Genomic DNA, 27,344 nt, shown 5'->3' with positions numbered 1-27,344 from the left:
AGTCTAGAAAGGGGAGACAGACAGCAAGACAAAACATATTAACAAAATAAAATAGAATAAATAGAGTAATAAATACGTACAAATATATATATATATATATATATATATATATATATATATATATATATATACAGGTGCTGCGGGGAGGGGAAGGAGGTAAGGTGGGGGGATGGGGAGGAGGAGGAGGGGGACCATATCTATTCTATTTATTCTATTTATTTTATTTTGCTAGTATGTTTGGTTTTGTTCTCTGTCTCCCCCTTTTAGACTGTGAGCCCACTGTTGGGTAGGGATTGTCTCTATTTGTTGCCAATTTGTACTTCCCAAGCACTTAGTACAGTGCTCTGCACACAGTAAGCGCTCAATAAATACGATTGATGATGATGATGATGATGACCATATTCATTCATTCATTCAGTCGTATTTCCTCCTCCTCCCCGCCACCAAGTTGGACGAGCTGCCCTGCGAGCGAGCGACCAAACGTGGCTTTATTCCATCGCCAGCTCAGCCGGCCCGATGGGCCGAGCTCTTCCCACCCATCAAAGGCTGGGGTGCCGTCACCCCGGGATCCTCTGCCCCTCCGGCCCGGCTCAGCTGTCCAGGCTCATGAGGAGGGCCGTGCCCCGCTTGATCCAGTGGTCAGCCGTCATGGCCCCGGCCCGCAGGTCGATGCCGATGACGAAGGAGGCGCGGTCAGAGCTGCCTGCCCGGTTGGGGTAGTAGTAGCAGGGGCAGGAGTACATCCCTGCCGGGGAGAAGGCGGGAATGGGGCTGCAGCCAGTGCTTTCCTCCACCCCCCACCCCAAATCCCCCTTCTAGCCTGTGAGCCCACTGTTGGGTAGGGACCGTCTCTATATGTTGCCGACTTGGACTTCCCAAGCGCTTGGGACAGTGCTCTGCACACAGTAAGAGCTCAATAAATACGACTGAATGAGAAATCCAGGGATGGGGGCCCCTCAATCGGTCGTGGAGCTCCCGGTGCTTTGCATTCCCGATGGCCCCCAGGCCGCCCACCAGCCTGCTCAACCAAGGCCGTAGACCTGACCACCACCTGACTGCCCAAGCCAGCTGGAGCCAGGAGAGAGGCCCGCAGTGCCCCGGGACCCAAGCGGTCCCCCATAGCTCTAAGCCCTCTTTCCCTCTGCTCCCACTCTCTTCCAGGTCGCCCTTGCACCTAAGCGCGTCCAGGGCGGGGAACGGGCCGGCCAGCTCTGTTGCATCGTCCTCTCCCAAGAGCTCAGTACTGTACTCTGCACGGGGGAAGCGCTCAAGACATACCATTGACTGGATTCGCTCCCCTTATTCACCCCTCCCTCAGCTGCCATTTATTTGTGTTAACGTCTGTTAACCCCTCTAGACTTCAAGCTCCTTAGTGGCAGGGAAAGCGACTGCCAGCTCTTATACTGTGCTCTCTCAAGCGTTTAGTACAGTGCTCTGCACGCAGTGAGGGCTCACCAAATACGATCGACCGATTGAGGGCTCATGGGTTCCGAGCTGTGGGCCGCCTGGCCCTGGGTGGTGGCCTCCCCTCCACCCCTTACCCCAGTGTAGAGCTGTTTAGAGCTGAGGGCACTTCAAGGGGGCATTATGTTGCCAATTTGTACATCCCAAGCGCTTAGTACGGTGCTCTGCACATAGTAAGCGCTCAATAAATACGATTGATGATGATGAGGTACCCAAGCACCTCCCAGACGCAGCCCAGAGTCCCTCCCAATCCCCCCAGTTCCAGGGCTCAGTTTGGAGGGGCCGGGGCTCTGCGAGGTCTAGGGAATTTTGGGAGAGAGGGCAGAGGGCAGCTCACAGGGACCAGGGCTGAGATAATCGCCCCCGGATCCCCCAGTGTCTTCTCCTTCTACTCTGTGGCTTCCCCTCTCTGTCATCTCTTGTGGTGTCTATTCCCCCACCCACCCACCAGCCTAGACTGAAAATTCCCCAGGCTCAGGGGTTGTGTTCAACCAGCTCTTCTTTCCCAGTGCTTTGCACACAGTAATAATAATCGTGCTATTTGTTGAGCTCTTATTATATGCCAAGCACTGTACTAAGCGCTGGGGGGTGGGACACAGCCCAACGGTTCACCGTAAGTGCTTGAGAAATGCTATCGCCATTACGACTCTCCCGAGCCCCTAGTCCAGTGTTCTGCAGGCAGTTAAGTGCTCAATAAATAGCACTGATTGAATGATTGATCGACTGGTCTTGCAGGGCCAGAGAGAGAGGGCTGGTGGGGGGGAGGGTCAGTGGAGAGCGCTTAGTACAGTGCTCTGCACACAGTAAGCGCTCAATAAATACGATTGATTGGTTGATTGGAGAGGAGGAAAGGGAAGGTGCCGGAGGAGGGTGGGGCCAGACAGGACTGGGGGATGTGGCCGCCATACCCTTGCCGCTCTTCCGGCGATTCTCGACGGGCTTGAAGTGGATGGTGGGCACGGGGCACACCAGCTGCATGGGTTCCGCCTCCACCAGGCAAGAGTTCTTCCGGTCCCAGCCGGCCCCTTCCAGGTACAGCCCGCGCACCCACACGCCATCCTGGGCCGGGGGCATCACGCCGGCGTCAAACCTTGGGGCGGCCTGCCCCGGGCTCTCCCCCGCCGGGACCCAGGCTCTCCCCGTTTCGTCTTCAGCTCCCCCTCTCCCCCCCCAAAGCCACCCCCGCTTCTCCACCCGCCCCCTCGCACCTTCGGCGGGTACACCAAGTTGCTGTCGTCCACCGTGGAGACGATGAATTCCCAGGAGAGGCTGTCCACAGAGACCTGCGGGGGGTCAGAGAAGGGGTGTTCCTACGGCCTCCGGGGGACGAGTGGGTCAGAGAAGCGGCGTTGAGGCATCATTCCCCTCCTCCAGGAGGCCTTCCCAGACTGAGCCCCTTCTTTCCTCTCCCCCTCGTCCCCCTCTCCATCCCCCCGTCTTACCTCCTTCCCTTCCCCACAGCACCTGTATATATGTATATATGGTTGTACATATTTATTACTCTATCTATTTATTTATTTATTTATTTTACTTGTACATTTCTATCCTACTTATTTTATTTTGTTGGTATGTTTGGTTCAGTTCTCTGTCTCCCCCTTTTAGACTGTGAGCCCACTGTTGGGTAGGGACTGTCTCTATGTGATGCCAATTTGTACTTCCCAAGCGCTTAGTACAGTGCTCTGCACATAGTAAGCGCTCAATAAATACGATTGATTGATTGATTGATTGATTGATTCCCCCTCGGCCCCCAGCCACCCGCGGGGGTCTCACGTTGTTCTGCCGGGCGGAGGCCTGCAGCACGGCCGTGAGGAAGCCCGTGGGGAAGGTGAAGCCCGACAGCCAGAAGAGCACGGGGGGCCGGGCCCGGTTGGCCCACTGCGCGAACTGGTCCACGCGCAGGGCCAGGTCTCGGGTCCACGCGGCCAGGGGCTTCTGGGACGGGTAGGCCTGCGGAAGACACGGGCCTTGGGGTCGGAACCGGAGGGCGCGGGGTGGGGGGGAGGGACCACCCCCTGGATCCAGACTCTCCTCTTCACCGCCCACCGGGGCCTCCCCAGGGCATCCTCTCAGGGCCCCGGGGCAGGACGGGACGGCTCCCTCACCTTCTCCCACAGAGGGGGGACGCGGGCGTCGAAGATGCAGTTGAAGATCTCCTCCAGGCTCGTGGACATGACTACCAGCCCCTGGATCCCCTTCTCCAGCTCTGACAGTGACAACCTAGGCGTCCGGGGGGTGGGATGGGGGGAGGCGAGAGGGAATCTTCTCCACCGCCCAGGCCCGAGGCCTCCCGCTCCCAGGTCCCTAACTTCCAGGTGCCCTGTGGCCCTCTTCCCGATCCCCTTTCCCTCTTCCGGGTCCACACTCCCCAATCCCCCCTCCCACGGCCGCCCCTCCTCTCCCACAGCCCCTCTCTCCGATCCCCGGCCCAGCGGTCCCCGGTGTCCCCAGCCAACTGGCAGGCGGCACTCACTGCATGGTGGCCATGAGCAGGTTGTATCTCTGGATCTCCTGCAGCAGCACCACTTTGAGCGGGGACGGGTCCGGCGCCAGGAGCTTGCAGGTCCCCTCATAGTCGATGGTCTCCGGCACCTTCTGCTTCACGTCGGCCGCCAGCTCCAGGACCTGCCGGGGGCCGGGGGCGGTGGGTGGGCCTGCCTCTGTCCACAGGGCCACCGCTTTACGCTACCCGGAACTGACTTTCACATCCCCCTCCCCGGCTGGACGCTAAGTGCCTCCAGGGCAGGGACAGTGTCTACTTTCTCTAATAATCAATCAATCATATTTATTGAGCGCTTACTGTGTGCAGAGCACTGGACTAAGCGCTTGGCAAGTCCAAGTTGGCAACATAGAGAGGCGGTCCCTACCCAACAGTGGGCTCACAGTCTAGAAGGGGGAGACAGAGAACAAAACCAAACATACTAACAAAATAAAATAAATAGAATAGATATGTACAAGTAAAATAGAGTAATAAATATGTACAAACATATATACATATATCATCATCATCATCAATCGTATTTATTGAGCGCTTACTGTGTGCAGAGCACTGTACTAAGGGCTTGGGAAGTACAAATTGGCAACATATAGAGACAGTCCCTACCCAACAGTGGGCTCACGGTCTAAAAATATATACAGGTATAATAATAATAATGACATTTATTAAGCACTTACCATGTGCAAAGCACTGTCCTAAGCACTGGGGAGTTTACAAGGTGATCAGGTTGTCCCACGCGGGGCTCACGGTCTTAATCCCCATTTTACGGATGAGGTAACTGAGGCCCAGAGAAGTGAAGTGACTGGCCCAAAGTCACACAGCCGACAAGTGGCGGAGCCAGGATTTGAACCCATGACCTCTGACTCCAAAGCCCGGGCTCTTTCCACTGAGCAACGCTGCTTCCCTGCTTTCTCTAGCCGACTCTCCCAAGGGCTTAGCACAGTGCTCTGCCCCTAGCACTTCAACACCGCTGATGGACTGATTGGCAGTTGCCAGGGTGGGCAGCGGTGATGAGAGCTCCCTCCTCTCCCCCTCCTTCCCCTCTCCACCCCCCCCCCCCGGCCTTACCTCCTTCCCTTCCCCACAGCACCTGTATATATGTATATATGTTTGTACGTATTTATTACTCTATTTATTGATTTATTTTACTTGTACAGATCTATTCTATTTATTTTATTTTGTTAATATGTTTGGTTTTGTTCTCTGTCTCCCCCTTCTAGACTGTGAGCCCACTGTTGGGTAGGGACCGTCTCTAGATGTTACCGGCTTGTACTTCCCAAGCGCTTAGTACAGTGCTCTGCACGCAGTAAGCGCTCAATAAATACGATTGATTGATTGATTGATTGAGAGCGAGACTTCTCCTCTGCCCATCTGTCTACCCAACCACTCCCTCTCTCAGACCTCACCTTGTCTTCCCCAAAGAAGCTTGTACTTACCCAGGCCGCCCCCCGTCTCCGGCCTCAACTTACCTTTCCCCTCTCTTTCCCCTTGTCGCCCCCCTGGCCCTCAGGGCCTGCCTTGAGACCACCCCTCTCCTTGGACTCTGGGGTCCCACCTTGTCTTCTCGGCTCTGTCCCCCGGTGCCGCTGGGTGAAGTCTGGGGTTGCAGAGAGAGCAGGGTCTCGAAGAGGGTCCGGGCCTCGGTGATCTGGGAGGCCACGTCGGCATTGGGGTGCTGCCCGAAGGCCTCGGGCGGGTCCATGCTGGGCAGCAGAGTGATGTACTCCTTGTAGGATGCCAGGTTCCCATCCTTGGGGATGTAGTACGTGTCCAAGACCGACAGCCTGGGATGGGGGGGGGGAGTGCTAAGCGCTTAATATGGAGCTCTGCACGCAGTAATCCCTCAATAAATACAACTGAACGAACGGGGGTTCAGGGCAGCGGGGTCTCAATCAATCAATCAATCATATTTATTGAGCGCTTACTGTGTGCAGAGCACTGGACTAAGCGCTTGGGAAGTACAAGTCGGCAACATATAGAGACAGTCCCTACCCAACAGTGGGCTCACAGTCTAAAAGGGGGAGACAGAGAACAAAACCAAACATACTAACAAAATAAAATAAATAGAATAGATATGTACAAGGTTCCCATCCTTGGGGATGTAGTACGTGTCCAAGACCGACAGCCTGGGGTGGGGTGGAGTGCTAAGCGCTTAATATGGAGCTCTGCACACAGTAAGCCCTCAATAAATACAATTGAATGAACGGGGGCTCAGGGCAGCAGGGTCTCAATCAATCAATCAATCAATCAATCAATCGTATTTATTGAGCGCTTACTGTGTGCAGAGCACAGGACTAAGCGCTTGGGAAATACAAGTCGGCAACATATAGAGACAGTCCCTACCCAACAGTGGGCTCACAGCCTAAAAGGGGGAGACAGAGAACAAAACCAAGCATACTAACAAAATAAAATAAATAGAATAGATATGTACAAGTAAAATAAATAGAGTAATAAATATGTACAAACATATATACATATATACAGGTGCAATGGGAAAGGGAAGGAGGTAAGACGGGGTGGGGGGATGGAGAGGGGGACGAAGGGGAGAGGAAGGAAGGGGCTCAGTCTGGGAAGGTCTCGGGGATCCAGCGCTTAGACCAGTGCTTTGCACATAGTTAGCACTTAGTAAATCAATCAATCAATCAATCGCATTTATTGAGCGCTCACTGTGTGCAGAGCACTGTACTAAGCGCTTGGGAAGTACAAGTCGGCAACATATAGAGACAGTCCCTACCCAACAGTGGGCTCACAGTCTAGAAGGGGGAGACAGAGAACAAAACAAAACATATTAACAAAATAAAATAAATAGAATAGATATGTACAAGTAAAATAAATAAATAAATAGAGTAATAAATACGTACAAACATATATCCATATATACAGGTGTTGTGGGGAAGGGAAGGAGGTAAGGCCGGGGGGGGATGGAGAGGGGAAGGACGGGGAGAGGAAGGAGGGGCATTATTATTATTATTATTATTATTATTATTATTTTATCCAGCCTCCTCCCCCGAGCTCAGCCGAGGCCTCTGGATCCCAAGGTCCCACCTCCACACCCCGTCTCTGGCCTGGAACGGTCCGGCTGCCGGGCCCCGGCTCCACTGGACTGGAAGTCCTCTAGGGCAGGGATAGTGTCTACTAATGCTATCTAACTCTCCCAAACGCTTAGTACAGTGCTCTGCACATACACTATAAGCTCCTTGAGTGCTGGGATGGCATCTACTGATCTATCGTGCTCTCCCAAGCACTTTTACTAAAGTGCTCCGCACATAGTAGACTAAACTCCTTCAGGGTAGGGATGGCATAAATAATAATAATAATAATGATGGCATTTATTAAGCGCTTACTATGTGCAAAGCACTGTTCTAAGTGCTGGGGAAGTTACAAGGAGATCGAGTTATCCCATGGGGGGCTCACAGTCTTAATCCCCATTTTACAGATGAGGGAACTGAGCCACAGAGAAGTTAAGTCTGTGAGCCCACTGTTGGGTAGGGACTGTCTCTATATGTTGCCAACTTGTACTTCCCAAGCGCTTAGTACAGTGCTCTGCACACAGTAAGCGCTCAATAAATACGATTGATTGATTGATTAAGTGACTTGCCCAAAGTCACACAGTTGACAATTGGCAGAGCGGGGATTCGAACCCATGACCCCTGACTCCAAAGTCCGTGCTCTTTCCACTGAGCCACGCTGCTTTTCTAACACTATTGCACTCTCCCAAGTGCTTACTACAGAAATAGTAATAATAATAATAATAATTGTGGTATTTGTTAAACGTTTTCTAGGGGCCAGGCACCGTACTAAGTGCTTCGGTGGTTACAAGCACATCGGGTTGGACACAGTCCCTGTCCCACATGGGGCTCCCCGTTGTCACCTTTTAGACTGTGAGCCCCTTTTAGACTGTGAGCCCACTGTTGGGTAGGGACTGTCTCTATGTGTTGCCAATTTGTACGTCCCAAGCGCTTAGTACAGTGCTCTGCACATAGTAAGTGCTCAACAAATACGATTGATGATGAGGATGATGATCCCCATTTGACAGATGAGAGGACTGAGGCTCAGGGAAGTGAAGTGAACTGCCCAAGGTCACCCAGCAGACCAGGAAGCAGAGCGGGGATGAGAACCCCGGGCCTCCGACTCCCAGGACCGCGCTCTTCCCACTAGGCCTCGCTGCCAATCCAGCGCTCGGCACCCAGAAGGCGCTCAATAAATCCCATCGCCGGGCGGACGGGCAGCCGGCCCCCCGGGACCCCCGGCCCTCGGGCTGACGGGTGGAAGGGGGTGGAGACACCGACCCCCCAAGGGCCCCGGCCTTTTGGCTGACCGGTGGAAGGGGTTGGCGATGCTGGCCTCGCAGAAGTAGTCGTTGATGTAGGTGCTGAGCAGGCGCCGGTCCCAGTCGTCGGTCACGTGGCCCCCGTAGTTCACCCCGGCGATGAGGTATTTGAGGGCGTCCCAGGGGGTCTCCTCGTACTCGTCCAGGTACAGGCTCAGCAGGTTCTCCGACACCTGGACGCGCCGGGACGCTCTGCTTTAGGGGACGGGGCTGGGCGGCCTGGGCTCTTTCCACTAGACCGCACTAGTTTTTAGAACAATCAATCAATCAATCAATCAATCGTATTTACTGAGCGCTTACTATGTGCAGAGCACTGTAGTAAGCGCTTGGGAAGTACAAATTGGCATCACATAGAGACAGTCCCTACCCAACAGTGGGCTCACAGTCTAAAAGGGGGAGACAGAGAACAGAACCAAACATACCAACAAAATAAAATAAGTAGGATAGAAATGTACAAGTAAAATATAAATAAATAAATAGAGTAATAAATATGTACAACCATATATACATATATACAGGTGCTGTGGGGAAGGGAAGGAGGTAAGACGGGGGGATGGAGAGGGGGACGAGGGGGAGAGGAAAGAAGGGGCTCAGTCTGGGAAGGCCTCCTGGAGGGGGTGAGCTCTCAGCAGGGCCTTGAACAGTGCTTTGCACATAGTAAGCGCTTAACAAATGCCAATCATTATTATTATTATTTTCCCTGGGTCAGGGCAGTTTAGCCTAAGGGAGGGGGATGGACAGCGCGGGCTCCGTCCACTAAGCCACACTGCTTCTCCCCGTACCAGGATGGTTTGCCTTCAGGGAGGGGGCTGGGCGGCCCAGGATCTTTCTATTAGGCCACACTGCTTCTCCCCAGTCGGGGAGGGTGTCGGGGCGGTGGGAGATCTACGGCTCCCACGCCACCTTAGACATCCCGGCCCTTTTAACCAACCCTGCCAGCGTCTGCTGTGCCTTTTTCATTTTCTTTCACGGTACCCGTGAAGCACTTACCGTGCGCCAGACACTTTACCGCGTGCTGGGGCCGATCCAAGATCCTTAGCCTGGGCAGAGTCCCTGTCCCCCAGAAATCGGAGGAGGAGGAGGCGGAGGAGGGAGATTTCATCCCCACTCTACAGATGGGGAAACTGAGGCCCAGAGCAGTGTGGGCAGGGAATGCATCTGTTCGTTGTTGCGCCGTCCTCTCCCACGCGCTTCATACAGCGCTCCGCACACAGTGAATGCTCAATAAATGTGACTGAATGAACGAATGAATAAAGGGACTCGTTCAAGGTCACACAAGCAGAAGAGTGGCCAAGCTGGGATGAGAACCCAAGCCCCTGACGCTTAGCCCCGGGCCCATACTGCTTCCAGGAGGGCGGTCCGGGCTGTATTTTTTTTTGGGGGGGGGGTCCCCTCCGGCACCTCAAAGTCGGAGTCGTTGAAGCCATAGACGATGTTCCATCCCAGCTGCAGGAACTTTTTCCTCTCGAGCAGCACCGAGTGGAAGAAGCAGAGGGCGAAGAGCAGCTTCTTGTACTTGGCCGGCTTGGCGCAGCGGGTGAACTGGGGCTCGGTCATCAGCTGGTACAGGCGCTTCATGTTGGCCTTGAGGCCCTGCGGGTGAATGAAATCTCCAGTGGCTACCAATCAATCTGCGCATCAGGTGGAAACTCCTCACCCTGGGCTTCAAGGCTGTCTATCCATCCCCCCGCCCCCTCCTACCTCACCTCCCTTCTCTCCTTGTCCAGCCCAGCCCGCACCCTCCGCTCCTCCGCCGCTAATCTCCTCACCGTACCTCATTCTCGCCTGTCCCGCCATCGACCTCCGGCCCACGACATCCCCCGGGCCTGGAATGCCCTCCCCCTGCCCATCCGCCAAGCTAGCTCTCTTCCTCCCTTCAAGGCCCTGCTGAGAGCTCACCTCCTCCAGGAGGCCTTCCCAGACTGAGCCCCTTCCTTCCTCTCCCCCTCGTCCCCCTCTCCATCCCCCCCATCTTACCTCCTTCCCTTCCCCACAGCACCTGTATATATGTATATATGTTTGTACATATTCATTACTCTATTTATTTATTTACTTTATTTGTACATATATATTCTATTTATTTTATTTTGTTAGTATGTTTTGTTCTCTGTCTCCCCCTTTTAGACTGTGAGCCCCCTGTTGGGTAGGGACCATCTCTATATGTTGCCAACTTGTACTTCCCAAGCGCTTAGTACAGTGCTCTGCACACAGTAAGCGCTCAATAAATACGATTGATGATGATGATGATGATGAAGTGGGATCACGCCCCTGGGGACTTTCTGCCACCCTCCCCATCCCCACAGTGGATCCAACCCCATCACCTCGTCTCTACCCCAGTGCTTAGAACAGCGCCTGGCACATAGTAAAGCGCTGAACAAATGCCCCGGTTATTATCATTATCGATCGGCGGAACGTCCTGAGCGCTTACTCTGTGCAGAGCACTGGACTAAGCGTTTGGGAGAGGATGATAGGACAGGCTCATCCCCTCCAAGAGGCCTTCCCCGACTAAGCCCTCCTTTCCCCTTCTCCCACTCCGTCCTGCGTCGCCCTGACTTGCTCCCTTTACTCCCCCGGCCCAGCCCCACAGCATTTATCCGTCATTGATTTATTTACACTAATGACCAGTGCCCACTGTTGGGTAGGGACTGTCTCTATATGTTGCCAGCTTGGACTTCCCAAGCGCTTAGTACAGTGCTCTGCACACAGTAAGTGCTCAATAAATACAATTGATTGATTGATTGATTGACTATCTCCCCTCGCCCAAGACTGTAAGCTCGTTGTGGGCAAGGAAAGTGTCTGCTTATTGTTGCATTGTACTCCCCCAAGCACTTAGTACGGTGGTCTGCACACAGTAAGCACTCAATAAATACGACTGAATGAATGAATGGTTAGCAGATGCGTTCCCTGCCCGTAACGAGCTCACAGTCTAGAGGGGGGAGACGGCTATTAATCAGTGGTTTGTACTGAGCGCTTTCTGTGAGCAGAGTACTGGACTAAGCGCCTGGGAGAGGATGACACAACAGAACGGTGCCTGGCACAGAGTAAGGGCTGAACACCTTCAGCACCTGTATATATGTATATATGTCTGTATGTATTTATTACTCTATTTCATTTGAACATATTTATTCTATTTATTTTATTTTGTTAATATGTTTTGTTCTGTTGTCTGTCTCCCCCTTCTAGACTGTGAGCCCACTGTTGGGTAGGGACTGTCTCTATGTGTTGCCAACTTGGACTTCCCAAGCGCTTAGTACAGTGCTCTGCACACAGTAAGTGCTCAATAAGGATGACTGAATGAATGAATCATCATCAATCGTATTTATTGAGCGCTTACTATGTGCAGAGCACTGTACTAAGTGCTTGGGAAGTATAAATTGGCAACATATACAGTCCCTACCCAACAGTGGGCTCACAGTCTAAAAGACTGAATGAACAGATGCCACAGTTATTATCATTATCAGGGGTGCGTCCTGAGCGCTTACTGTGTGCCAAGCACTGGACTAAGCGCTTAGGAGAGGACAATATGACAGAATGAACAGATGCATTCCCGGCCCCTAATGAGCTCACATTCTAGAGAGGGGAGATGGACATTAATTAATTAATCAATGTATTGAGCGTTATGCAGAGCACTGGACTAAGCACTTGGGAGAGGGCGATACAACCGAGTCGGCCGACCCGTCCCCTGCCCAACCTGAGCTTACGGTCTGCGGTCCTCCCCTCCGCCCTCGTCCTCGGTCCCAGAGGCCAGGGCCCCGATGGACCCCCCCCCGCCCCCCGAGCGGGCGGACCTTGGGCGGTTCGGTGGTCATCTTGACTCCGGCCTGCAGGATGGAGATGGGGAAGTCGGGGTGGGGGCTGGAGCTGAGCCAGAGGCGGAAGGCCATGTGGGGCTCCTCCACCTGCAGCTGCTCCACCAGCTTGTCCAGGTGCGGCATCCAGGACAGTGACAGGTGGCAGTTGGCAAGGAAGACCCAGTGTCCTAGTCGGAGGGGAAGGAGAAGGGGATGGGAGAGAGGGGATGACAGAATGTGGTGAGGGGGCAGGGGGGAGACACCCTGACTTGCTCCCTTTATTCATCCGTCCCGCCGTCCCAGCCCCACGGCCCTTATGTCCATCTCCACCATTCCTTTACGTCTATTCCGGCCCATCCCTCCCTCTAGACTGTAAGCTCACTGTGGGCAGGGAATGGGCCTGTTTACTGCTGTATTTCCTCTCCCAAGCGCTCAGTCCAGTGCTCTCTGCACACAGTAAGCGCTCATTCAATACGACTGGCTGACTGCTTCCTGCCCCAGAGGAAGAGTAGGGCCCACCCCCAACCCCCTGAGAGGGGGGCAGGGTGGGGGTCCAGGGAGAGAGGAGGCCCCGGGGGGCGGCCCTCACCCTGGAGGATGCCGTCGCGGATGAGGCGGGAGGCGATGGGGGCCTGGCCCTGGCCCAAGGACAAGGCGTGGAAGCGCTGGGCCATGCCCATCTGCTCCGCCAGCTGCAGCAGGGCCCCCGTGGGGTCCACGCCGGGCGACAGGATGAAGATGAGGGGCGTGTGCGGATGGGAGTCGTCCATCACCTGTCCAGACAGCGCGGGGGAGGCGGGGCGGGGAATTATTGGGGTACTCGTCAAGCGCTTACTATGTGCCAAGCACTGTCCTGAGCCGTAGGGGCAGTTACAAGGTCATCAGGCTGGACACAGTCCCTGCCCCACATGGGGTTCCCGCTCTAAAGGGGAGGGAGACCGGGGATTGAATCTCCATTTCGCAGATGAGGAAACTGAGGCCCAGAGCGGCGAAGTGACTTGCCCGGGGATCACACAGCGGACGCGTGGCAGAGGCGGGACGAGAACCCGAGTCTTTCCAACTCCCGGGCCCGGGCTCCTTCCGCTAGGGCGATGCTGAAAACGGGCCCCGGGGGCAGGGCCTGGGGCAGGCAAAGCCCAGGGTTGGGGGGTCCCGGGGTCAGGGGGTCCCGGGGGTGGGGGCAGGGTGTCTGACCGACTTCATGTTGAGGACGGGCGGCTCGATGAAGCGGGAGCCCAGGTTGGAGACGATGAAGGAGGTGACGCAGAAGGCCACGCGGTCCTGGCGCAGCGAGCGCACGATGAGCATCCGCTGCATCTCGTTGCACACGTTCTCCCACTCGCCTGCGACCCGACCCCCGGAACCACCGCCACGGGTCAGCCGGAGCCGGGGCCGGGGGTCGGGGGAACCCGGGCGGTGCTTGGGATGGACACATCTCCAGTGGCTACCAATCAATCTGCGCCTTAGGCAGCAACTCCTCACCTTGGGCTTCAAGGCTGTCCATCACCTCGCCCCCTCCTACCTCACCTCCCTTCTCTCCTTCTACAGCCCAGTCCGCACCCTCCACTCCTCCACCGCTAATCTCCTCACCGTTAGGCCTCGTTCTGGCCTGTCCCGCCATCGACCCCCGGCCCACCTCATCCCCCGGGCCTGGAACGGCCTCCCTCTGCCCATCCGCCAAGCTAGCTCTCTTCCTCCCTTCAAGGCCCTGCTGAGAGCTCACCTCCTCCAGGAGGCCTTCCCACACTGAGCCCCTTCCTTCCTCTCCCCCTCGTCCCCCTCTCCATCCCCCATCTTACCTCCCTCCCTTCCCCACAGCACCTGTATGTATGTATATATGTTTGTACATATTTTTTTACTCTATTTATTTATTTATTTAATTTATTTGTACATACCTATTCTATTTATTTTATTTTGTTAGTATGTTTGGTTTTGTTCTCTGTCTCCCCCTTTTAGACTGTTGGGTAGGGACTGTCTCTATATGTTGCCAATTTGTCCTTCCCAAGCGCTTAGTACAGTGCTCTCCACATAGTAAGCGCTCAATAAATACGATTGATGATGACGCTGGCTGGAGCCAGGGTGACAATGATAATGATAATACTGATAATAATGGTATTTGTTAAGTGCTTACTATGTGCCCGGCACTGTACTAAGCGCTGGGGGTGGATACAGGCTAATCAGGTCGGACACCATCCCTGTCCCAGAGAGGGCTCACGATCTTCCGGATGAGGGAACCGAGGCCCAGGGAAGTGAAGTGACTTGCCAAAAGTCACACAACAGACGTGGCTCAGGAGAAGCGGCGTGGCTCAGTGGAAAGAGCCCGGGCTTTGGAGTCAGAGGTCATGGGTTCAAATCCTGGCTCCGCCACTTGTCAGCTGTGTGACTTTGGGCAGGTCACTTAACTTCTCTGAGCCTCAGTTACCTCATCTGCAAAATGGGGATTGAGACTGTGAGCCCCACGTGGGACAACCTGATCACTTTGTACCCCCCCAGCGCTTAGAACAGTGCTTTGCACATAGTAAGCGCTTAACAAATGCCGACATTATTATTCTAAGTGGTGGATTCGGGATTAGAACCCAGATCCTCCTGATTCCCAGGCCTGGTTCCCTGCTCCTTGCAGGGGGGTGGGTGGCAGAGCCCCTCGGGGGGAGTGACAGAGATGGGAGGAGCGGGCAGAATTCCCCGGCGGGTGGGGGAGGACAGTCCCAGGTGGGTGGGCAGGGGGGGTGGATGTGATGGCCTCCCTCCCCGTTCCCACCCTTTGCCGTTGCCCGCACCTGGCAGCATGGCCTTCTCGGGCATGGGGTTGGTGTACCAGAGGTTCCAGTCTCGCGGGTACTGCTCGAAGGAGTTCATGAGGCCGTGGAAGTTGGTGAGCTTGTCCAGCTCGGTGATGTTGTCCCAGTAGGCCTCCGCCAGCCAGCTCGTGCACGGGTTGTCCATCTGACCCTCACGGTCCAGCACCTGCAACGAGGGGGCTGCTCTGGGCCCTGACCCCCCACCCCTTTCACTCCTCCCTTGACCCTCACCCCTCGGCCTCTGTCCTCCTCCCTGCCCCTTCGCCCCCTGCTTCAAGAATCTCCAGTGGTTGAGCAGCTTGGCTCAGTGGGAAGAGCCCGGGCTTTGGAGTCAGAGGTCATGGGTTCAAATCCCGGCTCTGCCAATAGCCAGCTGTGTGGCTTTGGGCAAGTCACTTAACTTCTCTGGGCCTCAGTTACCTCATCTGTAAAATGGGGATTAAGACTGTGAACCCCCCCATGGGACAACCTGATCACCTTGTAACCTCCCCAGCGCTTAGTACAGTGCTTTGCACATAGTAAGCACTTAATAAATGCGATTATTATTGTTATTATTATTATCCACCTCGTCAAACAGAAACCCCTCACTGTCAGCTTTAAGCAATCCATCCCCTCACCCCCTCTACCCCTGCACTCCAGCCTGCACGCTTAGCTCCTCTAATGCCACCCTTCTCACTAATAATAATAATAATAATAATAATTATGATGGTATTCGTTAAGCACTTACTAAGCGCTGGAGGGACACAAGGTGATCAGGTTGTCCCATGTGGGGCTCACAATGTGGCTCCCATGTGGGGCTCCCATGTGGGGCTTACTATGTGCAGAGCATTGGACTAAGTGCTTGGGAAGTACAAGTTGGCAACATAACAGGGCAAAGCACTGTTCTAAGCGCTGGACTGCACTAGACCTCCATCTTTAAGGACTTTTAGACTGTGAGCCCACTGTTGGGTAGGGACTGTCTCTATATGTTGCCAATTTGTACTTCCCAAGCGCTTAGTACAGTGCTCTGCACACAGTAAGCGCTCAATAAATACGATTGATGATGATGATTAAGGACGATTGAAACCGGGAGTTGCAGAAACAATGAGACTGAAGATATCACTTCTAAAAGAACCAAAGCATCAGGAATTGGTCAGCTGTGTAGGATGGACTACGGCTGAAGAATTATATTCATGTAGTGATGATCATCAGATAGTTAAGTGGAACTTGTTAACTAATGAGACCGTTTTAGTATGATAGATAGATAGATGATATCTATCCTGTAGATCTATAGATCTTCATTGGTTTCCCGAGGCTACTGGTGGAAAGAAGCAGACACAAGCAGAAAGTTTTGTTCTCACAAGTTCTGATGCAGCCCCAGATGGGTGACCTTGACAAATCACTGCTAGGAAAATGATCCGAGCCTATAGTCTGTGTTTGTTTTGAAATTATACCATGGATTTCTGACCTTCACCGTCTCATGCCACAGAACCACATTTCTCCTGAAGGAGGAGGAGAGAAAGTCTGTTTTTACTTCTACATATCTATTCTATTTATTTTATTTTGTGACTACTACTAGTGACTACTTGTCACTAGTAATCACATCATTGAAAGCGCTCAGTCCAGTGCTCTTCGCACAGTAAGCGCTCAATAAATACGATTGATTGATTGATTGATTGATTGACTCCGGGGCTGCGGGGAAAGGCGGGCTCTGGCGCCCTCTAGTGGCAACTAAAGGCAGCGCGGACCCGCCTGAGGCCCGGGCGCCCTCTGCTGGCAAACTCACCAACTGCTCCTGCCCGCCCAGGGCGGCTTTCAATGATTCAATCGTATTTATTGAGCGCTTACTGTGAGCAGAGCACTGTACTAAGCGCTTTCAATGATGTGTCCAATGTCTCGTAATACCGGTATTTGGTAAGCGCTTACTAGTGACAAGTAGTCACTAGACTACTAGTGCTAGTAGCACACTAGCACTGTGCTACTAATAATGAGCAATTATGGCATTTTGTTAAGCGCTTACTATGTGCCAGGCCCTTTCCTCCCCCTCTCCATCCCCCCCGCCTTACCTCCTTCCCTTCCCCACAGCACCTGTATATATGTTTGTACGTATTTATTACTCTATTTATTTATTTTACTTGTACATATCTATTCTATTCATTTTAGTTTGTTAATATGTTTTGTTTTGTTCTCTGTCTCCCCCTTCTAGACTTTGAGCCCGCTGTAGGGTAGGGACCGTCTCTCTATGTTGCCAACTTGGACTTCCCAAGCGCTTAGTCCAGTGCTCTGCACACAGTAAGCGCTCAATAAATACGATTGATTGATTGATTGATTGATCGATAGATTGATTCTGGCGCCCTCCGGTGGCAACTAAAGGCACCGCGGACCCGCCTTAGGCCCGGGCGCCCTCTGCTGGCAAACTCACCAACTGCTCCTGCCCCACAGCGGGCTCACAGTCACGTCTCTCTATGTTGCCAACTTGGACTTCCCAAGCGCTTACTCCAGTGCCCCGCACACAGTAAGCGCTCAATAAATACTGATTCAATGAATGAATGAATTTCTAGATACGTCTTATGTCCATACCTGCAATTTCTTTATTTCTATCAATGCCCATCCCCGCTCTAGAACGTAAACTAGTCGCGGGAAGGGGATGCACCTGTTACAGTGTTCTACTGGACTCTCCCAAGTGCTTAGTCCAGTGCTCTGCACACAGTAAGCGCTCAATAAATCAATCCATCAGTCGTATTTACTGAGCGCTTACCGTGTGCAGAGCACTGGACTAAGCACTTGGGAAGCACAAGTTGGCAACATATAAATCGGACACCACCGCTCTGCCTTCCGGGATCTGGAGCCAGCTTGGCCTCCGCGGCTCCTGGCACGGATCCCTGGCAGCCCATCTCGACTCTGACTATGTTGTGGACTCCCCTCTAGGCCTCTAGGCCTAGGCCTAGATAGGCTCTAGGCCCCTCTAGGCCTCTATCACTTCCCCCCCAACCCACTGGCTCCTTGAGGGCAAGGGTCGCGTCTGCTAACTTAGTGACGTCATACTCTCCCCTAGGCGCTCAGTACAGTGTTCTGCTCACCGGGGGCACTGAGTAGAGCCCATGGATGGACTGACTGATGCCTCCGGCTCCAGGCCAGCCGCCCTCCCCAGCCCGCTCACCACGCCCCCGCGGAGGAAGAAGTTGTACTCGTCCATGTTGAGCTTGCCCGAGGTCTCGAGGATCTTGGCGCACATTTGGAAGCTGAACAGCAACTTGTGGCGTTCAAACAGGGTGCGGCAGGTGTACCTGGAATGATGGCGGGAGTGGGGGGGACGACTGAGGCAAGGGGACCCCCCCCCCCAACCCACCCAAGGGCAGGAGGGGTGGGACTCGCTGAGGGCTAGCTCTCTACTCTCCCATCATCATCATCAACAATCGTATTTATTGAGCGCTTACTATGTGCGGAGCACTGTACTAAGCGCTTGGGAAGTCCAAATTGGCAACACATAGAGACAGTCCCTTCCTCGCATCCTCCTTCCCCTTTCACAGCTGCCTGCTGGGTGAACTTGGGTTAGTCACTTCCCCTCCAAGTGCTTAGTACAGTGCTCTGCACACAGTAGGCGCTCAATAAATATGATTGACTGATTCCCCTTCCCTCATTTAGAAAATGGGGATTCGATGCCTGCCTCCCCTCCTACTTAGCTCATGAGCCCCACAGTGTGGCTCAGTGGAAAGAGCCCGGGCTTGGGAGCCAGAGGTCGTGGGTTCTAATCCCGGCTCTGCCACTTAATAATAATAATGGCATTTATTAAACGCTTAATAAGCGCTGGGGAGATTACAACACTTGTGAGCTGTGTGACTTTGGGCAAGTCACTTTGCTAGTCTGGGCCTCAGTTCCCTCCTCTGTAAAATGAGGATGAAGACTGGCTCTGCCACTTAATAATAATAATAATGACATTTATCAAGTGCTTACTATGTGCAAAGCACTGTTCTAAGCGCTGGGGAGATTACAACACTTGTGAGCTGGGTGACTATGGGCTTCGCTTCTCTGGGCCTCAGTTCCCTCATCTGTAAAATGGGGATGAAGACTGGCTCTGCCACTGAATAATAATAATAATAATGACATTTATCAAGCGCTTACTATGTGCAAAGCACTGTTCTAATCGCTGGGGAGATTACAACACTTGTGAGCTGTGCGACTTTGGGCAAGTCACTTCGCTTCTCTGGGCCTCAGTTCCCTCCTCTGTAAAATGGGAATGAAGACTGGCTCTGCCACTTAATAATAATAATGACATTTATCAAGCGCTTACTATGTGCAAAGCACTGTTCTAAGCGCTGGGGAGATTACAGCACTTGTGAGCTGTGCGACTTTGGGCTTCGCTTCTCCGGGCCTCAGTTCCCTCATCCGTAAAATGAGACTGCGAGCCCACTGTTGGGTAGGGACCGTCTCTCTATGTGGCCAACTTGGACTTCCCAAGCGCTCGGTCCAGTGCTCTGCACACCGTAGGCGCTCAATAAATACGATTGACTGATTGATCAAATGGGGATGAAGACTGCGAGCCCCACGAGGGATTGATTGATTGATCAAATGGGGATGAAGACTGTGAGCCCCCTGAGGGACCACCTGATCACCTTGTATCCCCCCCCCCCCCAGCGCTTAGAACAGTGCTGTGCACATAGTAAGCGCTTAACAAATGCCGTCATTATTATGATCAGCGGGGGTACCCCAGCTCTCTGCTGTCCCCGATCGATCGGTCCGACGGGTGGGCCGCCGCGCGGGGGTCGGGGGGCACGGGGGCCGGGGTGGGGGGCGTCTCTGCTGACCGGTAGACGGCATAAGTGTGGTAGTCGTTGAGGTAGCCGATGCGGTCGTCCAGCTTGTTGCTGCGGTGACTCTTGTCGATGCTCAGGGTGAACAGGCCGATGTAGGCGTCCAGCGAGAACTGGTACATGGGGTCGATGTGGCCCATGTCGTTGAGCACGAAGAACAGCACGGCCGCCCTCTGGGCACACGGCCGGTAGGCCTGACGCCCCGCGGGGGGCACAGGGGGTCAGCCGGGGGGCTGTGGCTGGGACCCCCCCTCCCTCCATCCCCCAAGGATGTACTAAGCGCTGGGGAGATGACGACACTTCATCATCATCATCAATCGTATTTATGGAGCGCTTACTGTGTGCAGAGCACTGGACGAAGCGCTTGGGAAGTCCAAGTTGGCAACATAGAGAGACGGTCATCATCATCATCAATCGTATTTATTGAGCGCTTACTATGTGCAGAGCACTGGACTAAGCGCTTGGGAAGTACAAATTGGCAACATATAGAGACAGTCCCTACCCGACAGCGGGCTCACAGTCTAAAAGGGGGAGACAGAGAACAAAACCAAACATACTAACAAAATAAAATAAAATAAATAAATAGTCCTTACTAAGCACCAGCAGATAGACTAACCTCCGGGGTGGAACCAAATTCATAACGTTGGACACAGTCCCTGTCCTTGTTAAGTCATCATCATCATCATCAATCGTATTTATTGAGCGCTTACTATGTGCAGAGCACTGTACTAAGCGCTTGGGAAGTACAAGTCCCTACCCAACAGCGGGCTCACAGTCTAAAACACTTGTGAGCTGGGTGACTTTGGGCAAGTCACTTCGCTTCTCTGGGCCTCAGTGCCCTCCTCTGCAAAATGGGGATGAAGACTGGCTCTGCCACTTAATAATAATAATAATATGTTGCCAACTTGTACTTCCCAAGCGCTTAGTGCACTTACTGTGTGCAGAGCGCTGTACTAAGCGCTTGGGAAGTCCAAGTTGGCAACATATAGAGACGGTCCCTACCCAACAGTGGGCTCACAGTCTAAAACACTTGTGAGCTGGGTGACTTTGGGCAAGTCACTTCGCTTCTCTGGGCCTCAGTGCCCTCCTCTGTAAAATGGGGATGAAGACTGGCTCTGCCACTTAATAATAATAATAATATGTTGCCAACTTGTACTTCCCAAGCGCTTAGTGCGCTTACTGTGTGCAGAGCACTGGACTAAGCGCTTGGGAAGTACAAGTTGGCAACATACAGAGACGGTCCCTACCCAACAGCGGGCTCACAGTCTAAAACACTTGTGAGCTGGGTGACTTTGGGCAAGTCACTTCGCTTCTCTGGGCCTCAGTGCCCTCCTCTGTAAAATGGGGATGAAGACTGGCTCTGCCACTTAATAATAATAATAATATGTTGCCAACTTGTACTTCCCAAGCGCTTAGTGCGCTTACTGTGTGCAGAGCACTGGACTAAGCGCTTGGGAAGTCCAAGTTGGCAACATATAGAGACGGTCCCTACCCAACAGTGGGCTCACAGTCTAAAACACTTGTGAGCTGGGTGACTTTGGGCAAGTCACTTCGCTTCTCTGGGCCTCAGTGCCCTCCTCTGTAAAATGGGGATGAAGACTGGCTCTGCCACTTAATAATAATAATAATAATAACATGTTGCCAACTTGTACTTCCCAAGCGCTTAGTACAGTGCTCTGCACACAGTAAGCGCTCAATAAATACGATTGATGATGATGATGATTTATCAAGTGCTTACTATGTGCAAAGCACTGCTCTAAGCGCTGTTCTAGGGAGATTACAACACTTGTGAGCTGGGTGACTTTGGGCAAGTCACTTCGCTTCTCTGGGCCTCAGTGCCCTTCTCTGTAAAATGGGGATGAAGACTGGCTCTGCCACATAATAATAATGGCATTTATCAAGTGCTTACTATGTGCAAAGCACTGTTCTAAGTGCTGTTCTAAGGAGATTACAACGCTTGTGAGCTGGGTGACTTTGGGCAAGTCACTTCGCTTCTCTGGGCCTCAGTGCCCTCATCTGTAAAATGGGGATGAAGATTGGCTCTGCCACTTAATAATAATGATAATGACATTTATCAAGTGCTTACTATGTGCAAAGCACTGTTCTAAGCGCTGTTCTAAGGATATTACAACACTTGTGAGCTGTGTGACATTGGGCAAGTCACTTCACTTCTCTGGGCCTCAGTTACCTCATCTGTAAAATATGGATTAAGATTGTGAGCCCCACATGGGACAACCTGATCACCTTGTATCCTCCCCAGTGCTTAGAACAGTGCTTTGCACATAGTAAGCGCTTAACAAATACCAAAATTATTATTATTATTATTTAAAGCCCTCCTTTTCTTTTTCCTTTGAAGGGTATTTGTTAAGTGCTTACTCTAATAATAATTTATTCATTCATTCATTCAATCGTATTTATTGAGCGCTTACTGTGTGCAGAGCACTGTACTAAGCGCTTGGGAAGTCCAAGTCGGCAACATATAGAGACGGTCCCTACCCAAAAACGGGCTCACAGTCTAGAAGGGGGAGATGATGCCGTGATGAGACAGTCACACTGAAGCTTATGATGGCATTTATTAAATGCTTACTATGTGCAAAGCACTGTTCTAAGCGCTTGGGGAGATACAAGGTCATCAGGTGGTCCCACGTGGGGCTCACAGTCTTAATCCCCACTTGACAGAGGAGGGAACTGAGGCACAGAGAAGTCAAGTGACTTGCCCAAGGTCACACAGCTGACAAGCAGCGGAGTGGGATTCGAACCCGTGACCTCTACTCCCAAGCCCGGGCTCTTTCCACTGAGCCCTGCTGCTTCTCTAAGCTTCTCTACTATGTGGCAGGAGCTGTACTAAGCGCTGGGGGTAGACACTGGTTAATCAGGTTGACACAGTCCCCGTCCCATATGGGGATCTTGGTCTAAATCAATCAATCAATCAATCGTATTTACTGAGCGCTTACTGTGTGCAGAGCACTGTACTAAGCGCTTGGGAAGTACAGTAAATAGGGGGGAGAACAGCTATTTTACTCCCCGTTTTACGGATGAGGGAACTGAGGCACGGAGAAGCGAAGAGACTTGCCCAAGAGCACACGGCAAACAAATGGTGGAGCGAGGATTAGAATCCAGGCCCTGGACTTTTTCCACTAGGCCACACTGCTTCTAAATCACATTTTTTTTTGATGGGATTTTTTTTAGAGCGATTACTATGTGCCAGGCACTATTCTGAGGGTTGGGATAGATACAGTGCTGTTGCCTTCTGGGTGACCTTGGGCAAGTCACTCAACTTCTCTGTGCCTCAGTTTCCTCATCTGTCAAATGGGGATTAAATACCTGTTCTCCCTCCTACTTAAATTTAGACTGTGTCTGGCCTGATTAATTTGTATCCACCTCGGTGCTTAGGACGGTGCTTGGCACACAATAAGCGCTGAACAAATACCATAATAATAAACTCCCCCTCCAGACTGTCAGCTTCTTGTGGGCAGGGGTCGTGTCTACCAACTCTGTCGTCCTCTTCCAAGTGCTTAGTCCGGTGCTCTGCACACAGTGAGTCCTCAATAATTACCATTGATCGATTGATTGATGGGGGGGGGGGGGCGGTGGTCGGGATCAGACCGTCCCCTTCCCAGAACGGGATCGGGGAGGGGAGCAGGCAGGTCCACGAGAAAACAAGAGAACAGAGACCCCGTGGGGGTACAGTAGGGAGATTCCAGGGATGGCCTGGGGAAGGAAAGGGAAGAGGAAGAGGAAGGGGAGAGGAAGGGGAAGAGGAAGGGGAGAGGAAGGGGACGGGGGTGGGAGGAAGGGAAGGATGGGGGGCGGAGGAGGGGAAGGGGAACAAACAGCACCCAAAGGGGAGAGAAAGGAAGGGAGGAAAGGGGAGGTTGAGAGAAAGAGGTGTGGAGAGGGAAAAGGGGAGGAGGAGAGGAAGGGAAGGGGAAGGGAAGTTGGGAAGGGGAAGGAAAGTTGAGGGGAAAGGGAGGGAAAGAGGAAGGGAAGGGAAAGGGGAGGAGGAGAGGAAGGGAAGGGGAAGGGAAGTTGGGGAGGAGAAGGAAAGTTGAGGGGAAAGGGAGGGGAAGAGGAAGACGAAGGGGAGAGGAAGGGGAAGAGGAAGAGGAAGGGGAGAGGAAGGGGACGGGGGTGGGAGGAAGGGAAGGATGGGGTGTGGAGAGGGAAAAGGGGAGGAGGAGAGGAAGGGAAGGGGAAGGGAAGTTGGGAAGGGGAAGGAAAGTTGAGGGGAAAGGGAGGGAAAGAGGAAGGGAAGGGAAAGGGGAGGAGGAGAGGAAGGGAAGGGGAAGGGAAGTTGGGGAGGAGAAGGAAAGTTGAGGGGAAAGGGAGGGGAAGAGGAAGACGAAGGGGAGAGGAAGGGGAAGAGGAAGGGGAGAGGAAGGGGACGGGGGTGGGAGGAAGGGAAGGATGGGGGGCGGAGGAGGGGAAGGGGAACAAACAGCACCCAAAGGGGAGAGAAAGGAAGGGAGGAAAGGGGAGGTTGAGAGAAAGAGGTGTGGGGAGGGAAAAGGGGAGGAGGAGAGGAAGGGAAGGGGAAGAGAAGTTGGGGAGGGGAAGGAAAGTTGAGGAGAAAGGGAGGGAAAGAGGAGGGGAAGGGAAAGGGGAGGAGGAGAGGAAGGGAAGGGGAAGAGAAGTTGGGGAGGAGAAGGAAAGTTGAGGGGAAAGGGAGGGAAAGAGGAGGGGAAGGGAAAGGGAAGAGGAGGAGAAGGGAAAGGGAAGAGGAGGAGAAGGGAAAGGGAAGGAAAATTGAGGGTAAGGAGAAGGGGAGAGGAGAGGAGGGGAAGGGCAGGGAGGCGGTGGTCCTGTGCCCACCTGGGGTGTCCAGCCCCCTCCCTGCCATCACTGACCTCGCGGGCCAAGTCAATGTTGATCTCCGTGGTCTCGCTGGTCTCCAGCTGCTCCGTCACTTCGGTGGACGTGACCTTGGACGTCTGCAGGGTGTTGACCAGCTGGACGTCGTCCAGCAGAGAGCCCGTGGCCTCGTTCAGGAGCCTGCCGGGGCCAGACAAGGAGTCGCCGGGGAGCGCGGGCCTTCTCCCCATGTGGAACTCAGAGCCCCCAGGACTCGGGGGGTAACCGGTTCTTGGTCTTGGGGCGGTTCCTTCCCCGGAGGTGTGATGGGGCTGGAATCCCAGAGAAGTCACACAGCTGACAAGCTGCGGAGCTGAGATTCGAACCCATGACCTCTAACTCCCAAGCCCGGGCTCTTTCCACTGAGCCATGCTGCTTCTCTAAGCTTCTCTACTATGTGGCAGGAGCTGTACTACGCGCTGGGGGTAGACACAGGTTAATCAGGTTGACACAGTCCCCGTCCCATATGGGGATCTTAGTCTAAATCAATCAATCAATCAATCGTATTTACTGAGCGCTTACTGTGTGTGTGTTTGTGGGGGTGTGTGTCCCTACCCCTGGGAGTTATAATAAGAGTGGGAGTTCGAAGGAGACGAAGCATCACCTGAAAAAGCACCCAAACCCCAAGGGCCGCCAAACTCTGATGGCTGACCCTTAATAATTCATTCGTTCATTCATTCAATCGTATTTATTGAGCGCTTACTGTGTGCAGAGCACTGTACTAAGCGCTTCGGAAGTACAAGTTGGCAACATATAGGGACGGTCCCTACCCAACAGTGGGCTCACAGTCTAGAATAATAATGATGGTATTAGTTAAGCACTTACTATGTGCAAATCGATCAATCAATCAATCAATAATCAATCATATTTATTGAGCGCTTACTGTGTGCAGAGCACTGTACTAAGCACTTGGGAAGTACAAGTTGGCAACATATAGAGACAGTCCCTACCCAACAGTGGACTCACAGTCTAGAATAATAATGATGGTATTTGTTAAGCACTTACTATGTGCAAATCAATCAATCAATCAATCAATCAATCGTATTTACTGAGCGCTTACTGTGTGCAGAGCACTGTACTAAGCGCTTGGGAAGTACAAGTTGGCGACATATAGAGACAGTCCTTACGCAACAGTGGGCAAAGCACTGTTCTAAGCACTGTGGGGGATACAAGGTGATCAGGTTGTCCCACGTGGGGCTCACAGTCTTAATCTCCATTTTACAGATGCGGGAACTGAGGCCCAGAGAAGTGAAATGACTTGCCCAAAGCCACCCAGCTGACAAGCGGCGGAGCCGGGATTAGAACCCATGACCTCCGACTCCAAAGCCCGGGCTCTTTCCACTGAGCCACGCTGCTTCTCATCCTTCTACAAAGAGTCATCACCCACCGACAACCTCGTTCCCCGCACAACTTTGGTAGGGTGAGAACGAGGGTCCGGGCTAGGCTACAGTCAGGACTACCCTCCTCTTTTTTTTTTTTTTTGATGGCATTTATTAAGCGCTTACTATGTGCAAAGCACTGTTCTAAGCGCTTCCTCCTCTTCCCCTCAGCGCCTACTAACGATAATAAATAATAACCGTAACGGTGCTCGTTAAGCACGTACTATGCACCAAGCTCCGGACTAAGCACTGGGCAGTACTCCCTGTCCTACGTGAGCCTCACAAGTCTACAGGGCAAGGGGGAGGGCGGGGATCGCATTCCCATTTTCCAGAGGAAACTGAGGCCCAGAGAAGGGAAGTGACTTGTCCAAGGCCGCCCAGAGGGCCGGCCCTGATCTGGGGAGGGTTGTGCGTTCGATGGTGACCTGCGGGCAATCGGGGGGTGAGGGGTGGGTGGGAGGGGCGTCCCTCCATCCCGGTCCCCACCTGAGGATCTCGTCTTCCAGCTCCTTGAGCTTCCTCTTTCCGGCGGCAATGTTGATGACCAGCGAGTCCTTCTGCTCCTCCAGTTCGGGCCGTTCCTTCCTCACCACAATGCCCAGCAGCTGGGCCTCCAGGCCCTGGGGACCCCCGGGTGAGGACCCAGCCCGGGGGTCGCGGCCCCCCCCGTCCCCACCACTCCTGTCTCCTTTCCAGGCCTTCTGTGCATCCCTCCCACCCCCCAGCAAGAAAAGGTTAGGACTTGGGGGGGGTCCTCCCTCCGTGGTGGGGTGGGGAGAGGAGGGAAGCCCGGAGGTGGAGTCCAGGGGTCCCTGCGGCCTCAGCGACGTGCCCCTTCCCAGCTCCCCGGCCCCCCCGCAGCCCACCTGCTCCTTGACGGCAAAGTTGACAATGGTGGTTTTTGCCGAGGTCTCCGGGGTGTAGTGAGGGTTGGACAGCTTGGTGGTGATGTAGAAGCGGAACTGAGGGTTGTACTCCACCTCCTTGTCTCCCAGCCTCATCAGCAGCCGGCCACCTGCCCCCGACGCCGAGGTCAGGGGTCAAGGCGGAGCCACGCAGCCCCGTCCCTTCCCGTCCCACTTGGCCCTTCCCGCCATCAGGGAGCCAAAGGCCAGTGGGGACCAGGCCTGGCTCCCCCCGTGGGGTCCCGTCCTCCCAGCTGGCAGGCTACCCCACCCCCACGTCTAGCCAGGGCCCCCATTCCTGACTCTGGTCCCGCCGGTATGCAGAGGGGACAGCTGGCTGCTCCGAGGGATCCAGTCCTCCCAGCTTACGGACAACTCCGCCGCAACCCCCAGGCGGAGGCCTCCCGGCAACCAACCCTGGACCCGCTTGGCCAGAAGGCCGGTGGTCGTCGGGGGGACCATGTCCGGCTCCCTGGTGGGGTCCAGCCGTCCCAGCTTGAAAAGGCACCTTGCCCCCACCTCCAGGCAGGGCCCTCCCTCAA

At 53.6% G+C, this 27,344-nt stretch overlaps 1 protein-coding gene across 1 annotated transcript in view; it reads right to left on the bottom strand.

The window, feature by feature from the left end:
- Positions 1–470: 470 nt before the first annotated feature.
- Positions 471–27,344, bottom strand: part of DNAH2 (dynein axonemal heavy chain 2) — a 204,084-nt gene continuing 177,210 nt past the window's right edge. Inside the window, exons 71-88 of the mRNA XM_038768829.1 lie at positions 26,764–26,912; positions 26,384–26,517; positions 24,515–24,659; positions 19,662–19,861; positions 18,017–18,143; positions 14,857–15,043; positions 13,274–13,422; positions 12,669–12,852; positions 12,077–12,267; positions 9,690–9,881; positions 8,277–8,461; positions 5,514–5,742; positions 3,935–4,086; positions 3,567–3,681; positions 3,235–3,411; positions 2,673–2,747; positions 2,373–2,523; positions 471–745 (exon numbers count right to left, since the gene is read on the bottom strand). Coding sequence (XP_038624757.1) covers positions 591–745; positions 2,373–2,523; positions 2,673–2,747; positions 3,235–3,411; positions 3,567–3,681; positions 3,935–4,086; positions 5,514–5,742; positions 8,277–8,461; positions 9,690–9,881; positions 12,077–12,267; positions 12,669–12,852; positions 13,274–13,422; positions 14,857–15,043; positions 18,017–18,143; positions 19,662–19,861; positions 24,515–24,659; positions 26,384–26,517; positions 26,764–26,912 — 2,897 coding nt within the window. The 3' untranslated portion in view covers positions 471–590. The remainder of the gene's footprint in view (positions 746–2,372; positions 2,524–2,672; positions 2,748–3,234; positions 3,412–3,566; positions 3,682–3,934; positions 4,087–5,513; positions 5,743–8,276; positions 8,462–9,689; positions 9,882–12,076; positions 12,268–12,668; positions 12,853–13,273; positions 13,423–14,856; positions 15,044–18,016; positions 18,144–19,661; positions 19,862–24,514; positions 24,660–26,383; positions 26,518–26,763; positions 26,913–27,344) is intronic.

The sequence above is a fragment of the Tachyglossus aculeatus genome, chromosome Y4 (assembly GCF_015852505.1).
Source record: "Tachyglossus aculeatus isolate mTacAcu1 chromosome Y4, mTacAcu1.pri, whole genome shotgun sequence".
In the NCBI taxonomy this organism is placed as follows: Eukaryota; Metazoa; Chordata; class Mammalia; order Monotremata; family Tachyglossidae; genus Tachyglossus; species Tachyglossus aculeatus.
This window is presented reverse-complemented; position numbering and strand designations above follow the sequence as displayed.